The sequence below is a fragment of the Mustela putorius genome, unplaced genomic scaffold, assembly GCF_011764305.1.
Source record: "Mustela putorius furo isolate JIRA1106 unplaced genomic scaffold, ASM1176430v1.1 tig00000174_pilon_pilon_pilon, whole genome shotgun sequence".
Lineage (NCBI taxonomy): Eukaryota > Metazoa > Chordata > Mammalia > Carnivora > Mustelidae > Mustela > Mustela putorius.
This window is the reverse complement of record NW_025421304.1, coordinates 36,016,803-36,035,515: the sequence shown is the minus strand read 5'-3', so window position 1 is coordinate 36,035,515 and position 18,713 is coordinate 36,016,803. Positions and strand designations below refer to the sequence as shown.

Here is an 18,713-nt window from a genome sequence, read left to right as displayed (position 1 = left end):
TCTGGGAGAGATTGGTTTGCAGCTACAAAGCTGCCTTCAGGGCTAGTGGAGGCTAGATTTTGTCTAAGGGGACCAGAGGCAAGAGTTGCCTGTCACAGGGGACTCCTGGCAGGAAGAACCTCGGACTGGCTCAGGCTCAGGATCCTTTAGTGAGGACTGCGGGGCACATTCCAGAAGCCACCAGCTGTGCACAGAGGCAGGAGCAGAACGTGAAGGGAGGGTCGTCCAAAGTGGGAAAGGGTCATAGAAACCAGAGCAGGGCGAATCAAGCAAAGAAGACTCATTGTCACGAGTCACCAGTGTGGGGTGCGAAGACCGCGGCCTGTGGGGCCATCTCACCCGACCAGTGGTTCTTAACTGCAGGGGGTCGGGGGGCGGGCAGAGAGAGTGCCCCTTAAGGGACATTTGGCAACATCTGCAAACACTCCGGGGTTGTCACAACAGGGTAAGTTGTCGCTGCTGGCATCTAGTCACCCAGGCCCCCGGATACCGCTCAGCACCCTAGAATACTCAGGACAGTTCCATACACGGAAGAATTGTCCAACCCAAGGCCTCTAGTGCTGAGCTTGAGGAACCCCAGGATAGACTGAATGGCGTAAGGACAACACCATTCCTTCTCACGAGTGGCCTCTGAGTCCTTGGAGTGTCCAGGTCCTCCCCGCCGCCCCCCGAAAGCCCAGGAGACGTGCAAAGGAGAACCACCCCTAAGCTGGAAGAACTGTGAGAGGTGAGAGTTACGGGGGCGGGTATCCTCCAACCAGTCATGCCCCGTGGTTCCTTTGCCAAAGTGTGTGCTTATTAACCAATTACAGCAGAGATTTACAGAGTGGAATTACATTTTCATTTAAGAAGGACCAACACCATTCCCTCCCAAGCCACTAGCAAATTCTGTGGGGCTTTAATGTGACCAAAGACAGAGTCAGCCTAATAGAGCCTGGGTGTTAATGGGCGCTTGGGATTTATACTTTAATTGTCTGCACGGCTCCCTGTCTCACGGAGGTATTTGTCTTGGTACGTGGACACCAACAGCGTGCTATAACATTACACACAGGATTATGAGGGTTTTTTTAATTATTATTTCATCTGTAATTATAGGCAAGATCAGTTTATTATTTAGAAATCCTTGAAAACATTTTAATTGAAATGGTCAGTGGCCTTTTACTGACCCGGTCTTAAAATACACCCTGGCAACCGAAGTGTGTTCAGCTCCCGGCTTAATAAGGAGAGTCTCCGTTCTAAACCAAATCATAAGCATTATTTAAAATTTTGGATTTGAGGTTTTTTTTTTTTTTTAGATTTATGGCACAGTTGAAATGAGGTCAAGTAGAAGCACTAAAGAATTTAATTAGAAATGTCCTCGCATGTTCCCTGTCGCTGTAAACCTCGCATAGGTTGTCCCTGGAGGGCTTGGAGTCATTGGAGATGGCATGTTTTTTTTTTTTAACTCCTAATAAGAAGGAGCTACAGTCTGCTGCCATGGGTTCAGTAGGGAGAAGAGGAGAGGTGCCTAGAGACACCAGGCATGGTCGGCTCGGAAAAAGACTAGAGCCCCTCGTGTGGCCTCAGGGCCAGGCCTCAGCAAGAGCATTCATTAATTTATTGCACACATTTCCCGAGCATTTTCTGTGTCTCAGCGCCGCGCCAGGGGCTGGGAGCCCCGGGCTGAGTTGCGGTGGATGTTCTCACGAGGAGCTCGTGAGTGAATGCAGCAAGCAGAAGGGCTGGTCCAATGACACAGAACAGCACCTTTGCTTCATCCTAGAGAATGTGCAGGGATCGATGGGCCCCAAAGCCTGGAAGGCTGGACTTGCCTGGGGAATCTGTCAACTGGCAGTCTTTGCCCAGGATGTGGGTCCTGAAGCATGCACAGCTGGGTGGACCTGGAGGTGGGGCGGTGGGGAGGGAGAGGCGACCCCAGGTAGAGGAGTCACCCGCGCTGACACACAGACATTGGCTGGGTCACTGTACCAGAACCATGCGATGTCCTGGCATTGCTCTGACCAAGAGGGCCAACTGGGCCTGTGCGTTATGGCAGGGAGAGATGCCAGGAAGTGAGTGATCCCATTTGTAAGTCAGATGCTTGATTCAAAGATCTTCTTCTACTTGTTGAAGCCCTCTCTGGGACCCCACCAGCCAAGGGTCCGGCTAGGATGGGCTGCAGAAGTGTCGGTTTTGGGACCCGGCTGGGCTTCCAGTTGTGTTCTAGGGCAGTAGTGCTGGCATTTCTGAGGAGGGCATCTGGGGAGAGGGCCAGGAAGGACACCTGGGTTCTGGGGAGGCTTGACTGACAGTAGGGAATGGGAGAGGGCGCCTCTTGCGCTTGACTTTGCAGCCGAACCGCACTGTCAGCAGAGTTCATACGGTGGCCACCGTCACGACCGTGCTTACGCTAGCACCACTTACTGAGTACCTGGGGTCCTCCGTGTTTTACTCTATTATTATTTAACCCTTATAACAGCCTGTATGGTCAGGTATTTCTAGAGGCTGACCTTCCCTCCGCAGTACTGCAGTGAGGAATTACCAGCCATCACCAACTAAATTCATTCCTTGTAACATACCCTAGAGAGTCACCCATGTGGGAAGCAGCTTGATGCAAATCAAGGCTCCCAGAGCAGCTGCCCCAGTGGCTTTCAGTCGGAGGCTCACATTTGGCAAAAAATCTGTTTTCTTTTTATACTGTATGGGGCTTCTCTCCTGGGCTTACATTCCCATGGGCCAAGCATCCTCCAGAGTAAGTGAGATAGAAGTGAATTGACTGCCAGTTGCTTTCAGGATTCCCCCAGGGCATCCCAAAGTAAATTTTGCTTATGCCACATGTATCAGTCAGCTTTTGCTGCATAACAAACCACCCCCAAAATGCAGGGCCTTAAAGCAGCAATCATTATAATCGCTCACCTGTCTGTCTGTAGGCTTGGGGTCAGCTGATTCAGGCTGGGTTTGGCTCCAGGCTACGTCCTGGGTTCCTGTCTACTTTGTGTGGCTCTCATTTTCCTCAGACTAGTGCTCCCCAGGGAGCACTTCCCTCGTGGTGAATGGCCTAAGTATAAAAAGGCACATCTAGCAATGCAAGAGCGTTTCAGTTCCCTGCTCGTCTGTCTGCTCTTATCCCACTGCAAAGCAAGTCACATGGCCAAGTTCTTAATGAGACTTAGGTGGCTGCATTGCCTCTTACCCATCTCTGGCAGGACTGGCATAGGCACTGGGTGGGGTCTTTATCTGGGGGGGTAGTATGAGCTAGCCCTTCGCTAGGCAATTGAAGGCAGGGGCTGTCCCTACCTGCTTTATGCTGGGACAAAGACACTGACTTTTGTCAGTTGGTATTTTCAAGCTTGAGAAACACAACTGTGGCTCTTCCTTTGAAAGAATCCTGAAGCAGACTTTAGCAAAATAAGTTGCTTTGCTAGATGAATATAACTCTTATTGCATTTGAAAAATAAATGTGCACTAAAAGTAATTAACGCATGTTGGTTCATGAATAATACACTATTTTACAACTATTTGCCGAGCATAATGAGACAAGCTACTAAATTGACAATGAATGCTCTATTATGTGATTGCCAACTGTTTTATAAGATATTGAACATATTCATTTCTCCTGCCATCATGTGTATTGTCAAGCTATTGCTTTTTAATAAATTAATTTTCCAGACATCCCTGGGGGTCTTTGTTTGAAATCTGGCTGAGGGCAAAAAGAAAGTTAATTGTGTGGTCTGTGCTGAACTCCCCTTGTCTGGCGGCTCACAGACAACTGTCACAGTGGGCAGCCCCGGAGTAAACACTGCGTGGGGCGCTTGAGTGTGGGAGATGCCACCACAGCCAGGAGCGGTGTGGGAAGACCCAGCAGTGCCTTGAAAATGAAGAGGCTGCTTCCCCCAGAGGTCTTGGGAGGCTAGGAAGGTGTCTGATCCATTTCTTGAAATATCTAATGAAAGCAAAAATGAGCATTCAATCCTATTCTATTCTATGAGCCTTTTTCTTGAACCTGCTTGTCTACTATTTTTCGAATGTCAGTGTCACTTTTGATGGGGGGTTTTCCTGGCTTCCCATCTCCTCCCAGTAAGGCAGAGCTGGGTCCTTGCCACTGGATCCCACAGTGCCTCTGCTCACTTCATCAGAGCATTTGTCATGACGCCTTCCTCACTCACACTGCCCCGGGTGCAGGACTCTGGAGGAAGTAGCTGCCCCGATCCCCATAAACTGAACCCCTTGGGCGATTACAGAGCCCCGTGTCCTGTTGCCCCCTGCAGTTGTGCGAGTCTACAAATGGCCAGTTTATGGATCTGTTTCCGGTTCCTGGTCTGAGTTCTGGGGTTAACCCATACGGGAGTCCTGCACCTGTGTTTCAGGTATTAAATGGGCCTGATGTTAGGTGCTTCACAGTTGTTTGTTCAGTGACTAAATGACCCATCCCATAGGTGTGTTTTCCTGTTGTTTAGGCAAAGATCCTTCTTTGTTGCATCAAAAACCTGGGTGGGTAGTTGCTCATTAAGCATGGCCTGTCTTTATGGTAACACTTTTCCAGCTATTATGAACTGGCATGTTCTTTCCGGGACTTCTGCCCTGTCTGATCCTATCAAATGCAGGGGCACTTTCGAAGGAAATTTTAGTTGCTTTCAGGAAATAAATTTGTTTCATAGAACAAATAACTTCAGATGCGTATTTACTTGGGCATTTTGATTTTTAATTATCTGTTCTCTAGCCAAACTTCACCCAAAGCTTATGTGCCACGGGGGCAAGGTGGGAAGGGCATAAACCCCAAGCTCCCTGTCTCATAGTGGGTGAAGCCTGTTTCTAGAACCGTCTCTGTGAACTTCTCCATGATCTGGACTGGGATGTTGGACTGTCTGGGGGCTCTAACTTCTTTTCTTTAAACACTAAGGGAATTGTCAAGTTGATAGGGAACACCCAAATTCTGGAATATTATACCGGCGTTACCAAAAGTGGCATTAAGCACACAGAAATGTTCTTGTAGAAAGTTTGCAAAGTATGTAAGTGTCTCAAGTTAAGTGGGAGGGAAGGAAGGAAATGTGCTTTTATTCATATCTCTCCGCGCTCATCGTGCTTTTATTCATATCTCTCCGTGCTCATCGTGCTTTTATTCATATCTCTCCGCACTCATCTCTTGCAGGCACAGCCATGTTAATAGACCACAGTGTATTTTCTTTGTGTTTTTCATGTGTATACCGTCTCCATAGCTATATTCACATTTCTATAATATTTGCTTTCCTGTTTTCTTCTCTCTGCAGTGTGTGTCCTCCCTTTACCAATGGGTTGGAGTGAACCGATAGAAAGATAGGCGGGCTGATGCCTGATAACTAGACAGCCAATGACATGTAGGTACAAGTCACACTTGAATCAAATGGGCAAACAAGCATTTTCCCTTAGTGCTTGGTGCTGAGACCGCGGTCTTCCGCCCCAGAACGTAGGTCATTTTATTTCCACTTCTTCCGATTTTCAGGACCTAGACTGCACTCCCATAGGACTTCCTTTAGGTACGTATCTGATTTTAGGCTAAAAGATAAAATGCAGCAAGAACTCGTGTCCAGTTTTACCCCCAAAACCAGGTCAGCATACCAATATGGCAGCATCTCCCTCCCCTGTCCTTGCCTGGGTCATTAACAGTTGCCCCCAAAAGCACTGGGCTTTGGAGACATCAGTACCCCGTCCCAGAAGAGCGCACTGGCAAAGAGCCAGCCTGGGGGCCTCTCCAGCTGAGCCGCCTCCTCTCTGGACGGCGTATCCAGGTGGGAACAGTGGCTTGGCTCTTCTGTCGGGTCTGCCTCTAAGCTCTTTTTCCCCATTTCCAGAGGCCAAGCTAATGTGACTACACAGAAAAACATGAAATTTCTTATTTCCATTGCTTTTGGGGTGATTTTAAAAATAAACATCTGAACCAGACCTGCCTGACAAACTTCAGTCAGCATTCCACAAAGGGGGATCGTAAATTTGGGGCGAAGATACGGACAGAATGAAGCCCTACCCCCACTGAACGAAAGAAGACACTCTTGAGGAGAGGTGGGGGCAATCCAATGTGTGCTTGACTTGCCCCCAAATAAAAGGGTGGCCGAGGATCTCGGGGGCCCCTTTTGCTGTTACATAAGTGCAATTTATTCAAACAAAGGGGGGGCTGTCATCTTAGAATGTCCCATTCCGAAGGGACGCTGCGTGATGGGAAACGGACACCCGCCGCACGCCCGGACGCCAGCGATTTCCCCGCCTCATTCATTTCTTCCGTCTCTAAAAGCAGCTGTGTGGAGTGGGCATGTTCAGGGCAGCCTCTTTGTAAACCAGAGAGGCACTACTTCTTGCTGATGGTTGATCAGCGGTGGTCCTGGGATGTGTCCTGTGCTCATTTCATTGTAATGCAGGGATTCTCTGGGCTGTAGCATTCTTCAAAGTCCATGGGCCTGTTTTCACAGGTGATAACACTAAGACTTGCCCCATTTGCTCAAGGCCACCAGTAAGGCCAAGGCAGGGTCAAGGCCAGGCTTCCTGTGCCTGACGTCGAGTCCAGGCTCAGACATACGTGAAGCGCAGTGTTTCCCCCTCAGTCATGTCTGTGAGTCTGTCTCCTGCACGTCCTTTCTGCCACGTCCAGTGGTGCCCACATCAACAGCCCCTTAGCAGGCCACGGGACAGACGTCATGGTCAAATTAGGGTGCTAGAAAGAGCTTCCTCTGACATTACCTCCTCCTGTGCCCATTCCTCAGAACGTTTCTGTGCGATTCAGTTCTAGGAAGTTAACTGCTTAAGAACCAGGGATGTTTTCTCAAGGCAAGAACTTTTCTGCAGATTCGCTCAGCAAGCATGTGACTGGATGCTAACATTCTCGCTGGGTGACTGATGTTTACCTCTCCAGAATGGAGGGTTTGGTGTAGTGCTAAATTTTATTATAATTCTTTCCCATAAGCAACTATCCTGCAAATTGATAAGAGCTCCTTATAATTAGATGGCGGTGCTGTGTGGTTATCACTGCATGTGGAAGGGCTCAAAAGATGGAGTTAAATTAATACGCAGGCGGCGGCCAGCTTCGGAGTCACGGAGCTCAGCTCGTTCTGAGAACAGGGGAATCTAGGACCACTCTCCCCACGAGGTTAGGACCAAAGCCAGCACTTCGCACTTGGAAATGGAGAGGAGTTCCATCAGAGATATCTCCATCAGGTGCCTCGTGCAGCACCAAGTTCCTGCCCCGCGCCACTTCTCTGCATGGCGCACGGGAGACCCCAGGGCTCGAACAGCTCACCGATGTCCTCGCTCCCCTGTCCCTGCATGGATGAGGAACCACATGGCCTCTAGGCAGTGCCCCTCACTGCCTGAGCACCGGGCCCTGGCTTCAGGTTGTTCGTAATTTTCTGACACTTCTATGGCTCTTGTGCTCTCCTCTGGGGCTGGCCATTCTCTCTGAGTCCGGAGTGAGCTCCACGGACAATGAAAACGGGGCTCTAACTGCAGGTGTAGGGTTGGGGCAGGTGTTCAGTAGAGATGTCCTGCAAGACGCCCGTCTTCTAGATGAACCTTGGGTACCCACAAGCCCCTCCCCTAACAGTTATTACTGTCACTGCTGTGTCCACGGCTCCTCCAAGCCCTGTTCCCAAAAGAGCAGGAGAGTTATTCTGGCCAGTGAGGGGCATGGGATTTAAAGTTCAAGTCACAAAAATTTAAAAAAAAATTTTTTTTTTTTTTTTACCTGCTTCTATGAACCAGGTGCTGAACAAGCCCTTCATCTTCGTAAGTCCCCGGGCCTGGGGGCTCCAAGGAGGCAGATGACGCCCCAGGGTCATTCAGCTGGGAGGGTGAGGAGTGAGACCGGGCTCATCTCGCTGAGCTTGCTCTACTACTTAGATGCTTTCCTCAAGGACATCTCTGTCCTCCCGATCCTCGGTGGTCTGCTCTGGTGTTACTCACCTTGTGCCAGCTCAGACCCAGCGCGACGTTGCTGGAAGGAGAAAATGGGGTGCGCATGGAACAGCGGCGAGGGTCGCCGCGCTCACCGGAGTCGGTCAGTGGTCCTCCGGCTCCAGTTCCCACCCAAGTGGACCCCGGTGGGAGGCCTGGGAGGGACTGCAGGCTGCGCCCGTCCTCCGCCCGCCGCACCCCCACCAGGGCCCCCGAGCAGCTGGCTTTGGCTTCGTAGTTCAGCCCCGGGAGAACCTGACGAGAAGGGTTTGAAGTTGGAGCCAAGGGTCAGAAAAGTGTGAGCAACCCGAAGCTGGGGTTTGCAGATATTTTCATGTCCAGATGCTTCTTTCAAGGGTTATTTTTTAAAAGATTTTATTTATTTATTTGACAGACAGAGATCACAAGTAGGCAGAGAGGCAGGCAGAGAGAGAGGAGGAAGCAGGCTCCCCGCTGAGCAGAGAGCCCGATGCAGGGCTCGATCCCAGGACCCTGAGATCATGACCTGAGCTGACTTCGCAGAGGCTTTAACCCACTGAGCCACCCAGGTGCCCCCCATGGGTTTTTCGATGCTGGTATTTATTTAGCATAACATAGCCTATGTGACTTTACTTTTCTAACAGCATTTAAAAAACAAAAGTTACATTAGCAGAGATCAACTGGATAGACAGAATCGATACTTTGGCTCCTCACTGAGTTCAGGCTCTAGCAAGCAATAATAAAATGAAAAGTGAAAAGGGGCTTGGCGAATGGCTCCTACCGGTTGGGTTCTGCGCGAGCCGGCTACGGAGGCTCAAGGTTAGCAGGAGTGCACTGAGCTGGGGGGGGGTGAGGAGTGGAACAGTTGGAGCTTGTGTTTCAGCCTTGGCCGAACATCCAGCTCTGGCAGAGAGAAGGCTCGTGGGGGGCACTCACCTGGCCAAAGCCACAGGGAGGGGGGGTGTCTGTGCACACACACCAATGAGAGGCATAAATCAGCCAGCGCCACTTATTTTAAACTGTGAAGTGACCAAAAATAATCTACCTGCTTTTATTTTTCCTGTGTACTTCGTGCCACGCAGCCCTAAATTCCCCACCCTGTTCTTGTGAAACTAGAAAGAGGTTCTGTTTGTGTCACTATGTCAGCCTCAGAGAACCTTCTGGAGCATCAGTTACTGGGCTCGATCAGCCCACAGCTGCACTCCAATGTATAGGGAAGCCACTGGGCAGGTCCGTAATCACTGGCATGTTTCGTCTGTCTTTGGAGAACTTCTACTTTTTTAAATGTGGTAGGACATACTTTCACTGTAGAAAATGTGGGAAATGCAGATAAGCATAGAGACAAAAAGTCACCTACGTTTCCTCTAGCCAGAGATAACTATTATTAAAACCGTTCAGTCCCTTCTCGTCATACATAATTTATATGTGCCACAGTACAAATTTACATTTGTTTAACAAAAATGGGATCATACCCTATAAACTCCTTTATAACTGGCATTTTTCACCTAATCTGTTAAAACATCATTTCAGCCAATTACATTTCTTCCACGACATCATTTTGTGGTAATCCAGAACTGCCTCCAACTCTGGGACATTTCAACTCAGTTTTTTAGCATCATTATTATTAATTAGTATTATTGCTTTAAGAGAAACATTTCTCCACCTGTGTTCTGGAGAACACTATTATTTGTATTAGTATCTTAAAAAACAGAGTCCTGTGTTCAAGGGGCTTGGGGTTGAACGTCGTTAAATTGTTTTTAAAATAGGACCTTTCAGATCCATTAGTATGTTAGAGTGGTTTTTGAATTCCAAAGCTCTCGTTACCTCTGCTCATACACGCACACACACACACACACACACACACACACTGCTATCACCCGTTCAGGCTAGAAGAACTGTCCTATTTTAGGATTAACATTTAGAACTTGAATTTCTGGGTCAGACGGACTGGTTTGTATTCCTAATAATGCTCACTATAATTTCATTTTAAATAGTATTTATTATTACCAATAGTACCTGTTTTTTACACTGAGATTTGACATATCAGGATATAGACATATAAGTCTATATAAACCTAAGTGTGAGTGTTGCTGTTTTTCTGTGTCTTTTATTTCTATGTTTTGTGAGTGCTGAAGCTCTGAAGTCTGGGAGAATTTTCTGAGCTATATGCAGGCTTCCAGAAGGTTCAGAATCTTGTTTAGGAAAAAGGGTGATCTGACTGAAAATTTTCCTAAATCATCTAGAAGTATCTGGTCAGTCTCTCTCCCTGAGATGGGTTTGGATGCAGCTGCTTGAAGGAGGGAAAAGCCAAGTGCTTGATCATAAAGTCCTTCAAATCTAGGCCACACCAGGTAAAATTCCCCCAAGACCATGTCTAAGGGTGAACCCTGTCTCAGAGAACCACGCTGGAAACTGGGAACATTTCGCCAACGTCGCCAAGAAAGTCTGCAAACTTTCTCCGTAGGTTCTTAAGCAGAACAGTTAGCGCTGTGACACTAGCGGGAGCCGGCAAACCCGGCAGCCCGCAGACGCAGCTGGGTTCTTTCACATTCAGCCTTTTCTGTTTCGCTGATGCAAAGCTCCTGCCCTCTCCTGTGAGAGTCCCGTACCCCGGGACTTGACTGGGCAGCCCTGAGTGAGACGCGCACTGCCAGGCGCCAGGCGGGCAGAGCATCTGGGGAAAATGAACCGGTCAGAGCAAGTGCACGTGGGTGAGAGCGCGCCGGCTCTTGCCGAGGAAGCGTCTTGGCAGAGGTTCATACCGGCCACATGCACAGCCCAGAAAAGGTTGCCTGCCAGTGGCCTTAAAAATTTCCATACTAGTTTGAACCTGCATTCTCTTTGGGATCCACGTTATGGACATAACCAAACAACACACCCCCTGAAATGTTATGCCAATATATGTATTTTATTTACATGAACGAATATGGCCGTGGAGGAAGCTTAACTCTGATAACAACAAGCAGATGCAACTATGGGGTATCTGTCCACTGAATGCAGGATCATAAATCTGGATAAAAGATTTTTCAAGAATTTGTTTAGTTTGAAACATATAAAACTGTACAGAGTATAATCACAACTCTAATGCTAAAACTGAAGAGATCGAAATACATTGTAAAGCACGTTTTTAAAAAGAGTAGGAGAAAAATATATCAGACTATTGGGCTGATTTTGAGTGGAGGGATTTGGGCACATTTGCTTTTCTGATTTTAGTCATTCTGACGGCATGAGGTGGGATCTCATTGAGGTTTTGATTTGTATTTCCCTGATGCTGAGGGATGTGGAGCACTTTTTCATGTGTCTGTTGGCCATCTGGATGTCTTCTTTGCAGAAACGTCTGTTCATGTCTTCTGCCCATTTCTTGATTGGATTATATGTTCCTTGGGTGTTGAGTTTGATAAATTCTTTATAGATCTTGGATACCAGCTCTTTATCTGCTATGTCGTTTGCAAATATCTGCTCCCATTCTGTCCATTGTCTTTTGGTTTTGTTGATTGTTTCCTTTGCTGTGCAGAAACTTTTTGATCTTGATGAAGCCCCAATAGTTCATTTTTGCCCTTGCTTTTGGTGATGTGTCCAGGAAGAAGTTGCTGCAGCTGAGGTAAAGGAGATTGCTGCCTGTGTTCTCCTCAAGGATTTTGATAGATTTCCATCTCACAATTAGGTCTTTCATCCATTTTGAGTCTATTTTTGTGTGTGGTGTAAGGAAATGGTCCAGTTTCGTTCTTCTGCATGTGGCTGTCCAATTTCCCCAACTGGGGAACCATTTGTTGAAGAGACTGTCTTTTTTCCATTGGATATTTTTTCCTGCTTTGTTGAAGATTAGTTGGCCATGGAGTGGAGGGCCCATTTCTGGGCTCTCTATTCTGTTCCATTGATCTATGTGTCTGTTTTTGTGCCAGTACCATACTGTCTTGATGATGACAGCTTTGTAATAGAGCTTGAGGTCTGGAATTGTGAGGCTGCCAACTTCGGTTTTCTTTTTCAACATTTCTCTGGCTATTCCAGGTCTTTTCTGGTGCCATATAAATTTTAGGATTATTTCTACCATTTCTGTGAAAAAAAGTTGATGGTATTTTGATAGGGATTGCATTGAATGTGTAGATGGCTCTAGATAGCATAGACATTTTCATAGTACTTGTTCTTCCAATCCATGAGCATGGAACATTTTCCCATTTGTTTGTGTCTTCCTCAATTTCTTTCATGAGTACTTTATAGTTTTCTGAGTACAGATTCTTTGCCTCTTTGGTTAGGATTATTCCCAGGTATCTTATGGTTTTGGGTGCAACTGGGATCGACTCCATAATTTCTCTTCCTTCTGTCTTGTTCGTGGTGTATAGAAACACAACTGATTTCTGTGCACTGATTTTATATCCTGACACTTTACTGAATTCCTGTATGAGTTCTAGAAGTTTTGGGGTAGAGTCTTTTGGGTTTTCCACATAAAGTATCATATCTTCTGCAAAGTATGAGAGTTTGACTTCTTTGCCGATTCAAATGCCTTTTAGTTCTTTTTGTTGTCTGATTGCTGAGGCTGGGACTTCTAGTACGGTGTTGAATAGCAGTGGTGAGTGTGGACATCCCTGCTGTGTTCCTGACCTTAGGGGAAAAGCTCTCAATTTTTCCCCATTGAGAATGATACTCATGGTGGGTTTTTTGTAGATGGCTTTTATATTGAGGTATGTGCGCTCTATCCATATACTGTGAAGAGTTTTAATTTACATTTCTAATCAAAGCAGCAATATATTTTGTTTACCAGAAAATGATTCAGCAGTTGTTTCTAAGATCAACTGTATTTAAATACGATGATAGGATCCCCCCCCCCCCCAAACACTCAATCTCATAAGTTGTATTTAAGGATATAGAGAAGGAATCAAACCATTTTCAGGTAGACTACTGATGGAAACCACACTTGTTCCGTTTAGAGAAGTCTAAACGAGTCTGAGTGTAGGAGGTGGAACCCGGAGGGATGAAGGTGGAGGGCAAGAGAAACCACAGACATAGTGGTTTGGAGACTCATAGGCTCAGTGAGATGAAATTTCTGGGACAACGTCACACAGGAAGTGGTGGCCCCAGGATTCAAGTGTTCTCTCATTGGTTTAAAGGGGACAGTGACATTTAATTCAAAAGCAGTGAGATTTAAAAGGACAAATTTTGCATGACGTCTTAGGAAGCACTCAGGAAACGGAACTTCATAAAAATGGATCTTGTCATCTGGGGTGCCCAGCCTCAAAAGAGCAATGGTCGTGACTCCAGAGAAGGACACGCTCCCCGTGGACATCACGCAGAGTCAGGAAAGCTGGAGGAGGCACACAGCCTCTTTCATCTGAATGAGTGGTGGAGACCTTCTATTTGCATAATCTGTGGGGAAAATTAAAGGCAGCTTTTTTATTCTCCCGCACTTGAGATGCAGCCGGGAGGGGCTTCCAAACAGACCGGCTCAGAGCTGGGGTCTTCCTGACTGGGGCGGCGCATTTCGGAAGAGCGGACGGCCCTTCAGCTCGGGGGCTGCCCATGGGAGTCAAAACAAACCCGCGGTTCATTGCGTGGTTAGTTTAGGTCTTTACAGGGAATTCACACGGGGTCCTGGGGGCTTCTGTTGGTGATTGCAAGGGAGTCAGGGCATTCGATGGTTGAATAACGTGGTGAAGAGGTGGGATTGTGGTGGCTTTTTTTGGTCTTTTTCCTATCCAAACTGAATGTAGGCTCACCTGGACTTTCTACTCTAATTAAAAATTCTGAACTTGGTCTAGTGGGAAAATGAAAGACAAAGTGCTTTTGCCTTAAATAAGGAGACTGGTTGCTTGAGGGTATTTTATATAAATAGTTACAGACTCTGACAACCTGAAGTTAAAGTATGTAAAGCGCCTGGGTGACTCGGTTGGTTAAGTGTCTGCCTTTGGCTCAGGTCATGATCTCAGGGTCCTGGGATCCCGCGTCCGGGGTGTCCCTGCTCAGTAGGGAGCCTGCTTCTCCCTCTCCGGAGCTCTGCCCCTCCACCCCAGTCTGCTCTCAAATAAATAAATAAATAAATACTCTTTTAAAAGTATATGTAAAAAAACCTAAATAGCAATACCCAATTGGGATGAGATTGTAAAAAACAAAAACAAAAACAGAAACATGTTCTGCTGCTCGTACTCCTTCCAGACAGCATAAGGCGAGACGCAGTAAGAGCCTAATAAGAGCTCTTGGACCCAATAGTTCCTTATCTGCAGATGTAAATTAACGGGAGAAAAAGGCTGTATGTAGCATAAAGATGCTAAATGAGCCATTAGTTCTAACAGCAAAAACTAGAAATAACCTAAGTACTCCAACAGAAGAATTTCCAAACAATGACCAACCAGCAAGCCGATATATTCGGCATCTGGTAAAATTACTGAAATAAGAAAATTCGCGGGAGGAAAAAGGGAAAAGAGGGGCAGGCAACCAGATAGTTCTCTTTTTAAGAATCGCCTTTAGGGGCGCCTGGGTGGCTCAGTGGGTTAAGCCGCTGCCTTCGGCTCAGGTCATGATCTCAGGGTCCTGGGATCGAGCCCTGCATGGGCTCTCTGCTCAGCAGGGAGCCTGCTTCCTCCTCTCTCTCTCTCTGCCTGCCTCTCTGCCTACTTGTGATATCTAAATGTCAAATAAATAAATAAAATCTTAAAAAAAAAAAAAAAAAGAATCGCCTTTAGTGTTGGTACCTTAACACATCAAAAAGGCGTAATCCAGAGCAGTGTTCTGTGATGTCCCTTAGTATTCTGAAATAAATTCAACCAAACTATCTTGGATGTGTTGAAAGGTGCACAGAGTTAACCCGTGGGGGAAGGGTTGCTATTTTAGAAGCTTTTTCATTGTAAACCTCTTTCATTGTACCTGCTGGTGACCAGAACTGGCAGCCGGTGAGCAAGGCAGGCTCCCTGGCCTGGCACTGACCTTGATGAAAGTCATCGGCCTCCTTCACTGAAGTTCAAGACCGAACCCCCCATCGCCCCATGTTACACAGCAAAACCACAAGCCACAGCTTCAGTCTTGGCTGGGGATGCTTCCATTTCTTGTTTCCTGTTGTTTGAAGGGTCTCCCTCGACCAGCCATGGAAGTGAAAACTGGCTGCCTTTGGGAGGGAGAGCCACTCACAAGAAAAGGGCTCTGGAGCAAGCGGCTCTCGCCTCCCGTTCTGGGCGGATCCCACGGTGCTGTGCCACAGCAGAGAACTCTGGACATGGAGTCCATCAGAAGTTAAAGCTGGGGAAGCGAGGCCAGATGTAGACCCATCATCACCAGGACCCGAGGGCCTTCCCTCGGGTCCTGGTTATGGTGGTGCTGGATAAGATGGCATGTATAGAAATAATTCGCCACGTTTCTACTCAGCGCTGGGCACTGGGAAAACAGCCAGGTCCCATGCCTGGGTACAAAACCAAATAATTTTCTTTGTAATTCACTCGTCGTATAAATTCAGTACGTATATACCGCTGGTCTACAGGTTACCAGTTAAGCAGCGCGAAGTAGCAGAAGGTGCATGGAGTGGAAGGTGAGGGACCTGGATTCAGATACTGACTCTGCCGCTCAGAGTAGCGACTCTCAATCAGTAGGTTTCTTTGCTTCTGTAAAGCTCTAGTTCCATCACGTGAGCATAAAGTAAGATAATGGGTGTGATGTGCCTAGCCAGGCACTGGCACATAGTAGACACTCAGTAAACAGTATCTGCAGTTTGTAGCAGTGACAGTGGCGATCAACACATGCAGTACCTGTGCATATATATTACACAGCTACTATATCACGTGCATGTGCACACACATGCACACACACACACACACACACACACTTTAAGGTGCGCAATAGCAGCCTTGGATGTAGAAGAAGCTAAAAAAGGAGTGAGACTCATGGCATCTACTTGCTCACCTGTGCAACATGAAGATGCCTACAGACCTGACACACAGCAGGGAAGGTGGGTAGTTAGCCTCAACTTTGGGTTTCTACAATGCAGCACCGAGTATGGGCTTGTTGAGCAAATGACTATATGAAGACTTTGACTCTGAGCTTCTTGATTTGGGGGGATACTCACTGCTCCTTGTCAGGTTCCCCCACGCCTCTTCTTACCCTCCTGATGCAGGGTCCATATGGGAATTAGCCCACTGACCTTGACAGTGCAGGAAGGCAGCAGCCAGCAGATTCTCCCTTGGTTCTCTTTGATAGTTTGGGTATCACCTTGGCTGATGATACTCCAGTGTCTTCTTTGCACTGGCTTAACTTCTACCTTCACCGAAGGCCTACAGCTGAGCTAGAGGCAGCCCCCTCTCCACTCATCCTACTGGAAAAGATGTGTTTGAGTTATCAAAGTGGGCTTAGTGCAGGGAATCTGCGTGATTTTCACATCACACCTGGTATTTCAGCAAAAGCATTCCCTCCATCAGGCCAAAGTGCATTTCTTTATGTCTCTACTGGAATGGGAAAAGGGGTGAGTGGAAAAGAGACCCCCAACTGCTCCCATTCTGATGCACAGACTGGTCACCAAGAACTTGCTAATTACAGGGGGAGCAAAGCCCAGAGGGCCAAAAGAACCCACTAGAAGTAATAACAAAGCCTCTCAAGGTAAAATTAAACAATAGTCACTTTTCTTTCTTTCTCCAACAGAAAACGTGATGCTGGCATGCTAATCGCGGGAGACAACTTGGCCACAGACAGCCACAAAAGCACAAAAACAAACTCTGAGAAGAAACAAGACGGTGTTTTCCTGGCATCTACAAGAAGCGCTTTATTTTTCCTCTAGATTTCTTTTCTAAAAAAACAAAACAAAACAAAAAACAAAACTGCAACAAACATTTACAGAGACAGTGCAACCTTCAGGTGATAATTTTCACGCATGTTCTTTTATTAGGCCTAGGCAGGAGCAGAGGAAGGTGAAGCGGAAACGCTCAAGCAGGATAAGCCGGAGGCTGGGAACCTCCACCATCAGGATGCTGCTTCAAACTGCAAATGAGGAATAAGGGGAACAACTTTTTTCTCCTCTGCCCCTCCATAGCCTGTATATTCTCATGGACGCAATGCTTCCTTTCTTGCCCGCCAAGGTGTCTAGGGAATGAGTTGCAAAATTTGTTTGTAATAATCTATCAAGAATTTTTGGGCAGCTTTGGCAAGGGACTTGGGCCAGCCCTTTGGGACCCACCAGCTGTGTCTAGCCCCCCATTTCTAAGTGTCACTTCTCTTTTGGCTGGCTGGAAGAGGGATCCCAGAGCTCTCTCCCCCAGTCACTGCTGCGTCCACTCAGGCTTGGTCAGGACGAATGAAAGGATCAACACTCACCTCGGCCAGCTCCAAGCTACAGTGGGGCCGTGGCGGTGGCAGGGGGAGGGGACAGAGGGCGCCTGGCTATTGTAAGCCACGCGTGAGAACAGCCCGGGCTTCCACAGTGACACAGGAGCCTGCGTACCAGCTCAGCGTTCACCTTCCAACAGGCCACCACCAGGGAAGCAAAGAGACGCCAGCCTCGCCCAGCCCCAGAAAAGACTGTCCCCAGGGCCCTGTAATTCCCGTCGGTACTCGGTACTTTTTTCCCTCTGTCGTGACTACTCGTATGTATTCCCTCTGCTCTGGCGGATCTGTGTCGGGTGAGGGGTGGACACCGAAAGCCCCTGGCTAGTTAGGTGGCAGAGGTCCAGTGGCGGCAGCTGCGCAGGCGCAGACGCGCAGGGTCGGTGCGCGCGCCAAGGCTCACCGGGCGCGCGCTTAGCCGGACTGGCCGCCGGGTCCCTCCTGGATCAGCCTCTCGCTGAGCGCCCACAGGGCCCGCGCCGTCTCCTCGCTCTGAGCCTCCGGGGACGGCATGCAGCGGCAGCAGTTGTTGAAGTACATCCCTCCGAGGCCCTCCAGCTCTGGAGCAGCAGCACAGTAGACGGTGGTGGCAGCTCCTTGTTGCTGAAATCAAAGACAAAAGACCAAAAAAAAAATTTTTTTTTTTTTTTTAAAGAAAAGAGGTGATGAGCTGACTTCATTCTGTCTGCGAATTAGCAAGCGTCGCCCTGCCTGGTCCGGGAGTATCTGGATCTCAGCATGGCCAAGGGCACTGGCACTGAGCTCAGCACGTGACTGTACAGGTATGATGTGGCATCCTGGGAAAGCAAATTCACCAACTCTGCTGGTGTCCCTTTTTACGCCTCGTAGAGGAAAAGGCTTCAGAAACAAATATGCGTATCAATCAGTCACAGCAGAGGTCTCTTCTGAGGAATGAGAGAAAGACAGCAAGCATCCTTTTGCGCACCCAAGAACAAATGCACCCAACCCTCTGACTTCTCAACGAATGATGCAACTTGACACTAAGATGTTTCTAGAACCTTCTGTCTGAATTAAACCAACCACGCTAATGGCCCATCAGATAGAAAGGGACTGGTGCCAGATCTTTATTTTTTGCTCCCGGTGCTGCTAGGGGAAGTTTTCAGTGGTGTGTGGAAATGTCTGACACACACACAGACACCGGCCCCTGCCGTACACACAGGCCTCATGCAGACGCACGACACATGTATTGATTCATCCAGAGCCTGTGAAGACCTTTCTGTTAATGTCATATTCACCCTGTATTTGCAAAAGGACAGTGACGAAGGGGGGACTTTTCTTCTCAGCCCACCTCAACTTGTAAGTTGCGATGAGCGCGATCGAGTACTTTTGATTACCCTTTTGAGTAACAGTTGGTGCTGTGGCTAGGGCTGCGCATGCCGGCGGGCACCATATCATCCCGGCTGACACGGGGCCGTCAGGGGTGCTGCAAAGAGGGCAAGAAATCACTTTGCTTTGCAAGCCGTAATTAAAAATAATAGGCTGGTGTTCGTAGGGAGACATGGTAGGCACGGCTCTAATTTAAAACC

At 47.9% G+C, this 18,713-nt stretch overlaps 2 protein-coding genes across 5 annotated transcripts in view; one reads left to right on the top strand and one right to left on the bottom strand.

The window, feature by feature from the left end:
* The window catches only part of MAF (MAF bZIP transcription factor), a 334,711-nt gene extending 318,205 nt beyond the window's left edge, over positions 1-16,506 (top strand). The window contains exon 3 of the mRNA XM_013057034.2: positions 16,489-16,506. The gene's annotated coding sequence lies outside the window, so the exon portion shown is untranslated. The remainder of the gene's footprint in view (positions 1-16,488) is intronic.
* Positions 16,507-16,583: 77 nt separating this feature from the next.
* The window catches only part of WWOX (WW domain containing oxidoreductase), a 933,964-nt gene continuing 931,834 nt past the window's right edge, over positions 16,584-18,713 (bottom strand). For 2 of the 4 annotated variants that reach the window (XM_045076566.1, XM_045076567.1), the window contains exon 9: positions 16,584-17,769. In XM_045076566.1, coding sequence (XP_044932501.1) covers positions 17,581-17,769 — 189 coding nt within the window. In that variant the 3' untranslated portion in view covers positions 16,584-17,580. The remainder of the gene's footprint in view (positions 17,770-18,713) is intronic. The other 2 variants (XM_004753947.3, XM_004753948.3) reach the window with 2 other exon arrangements.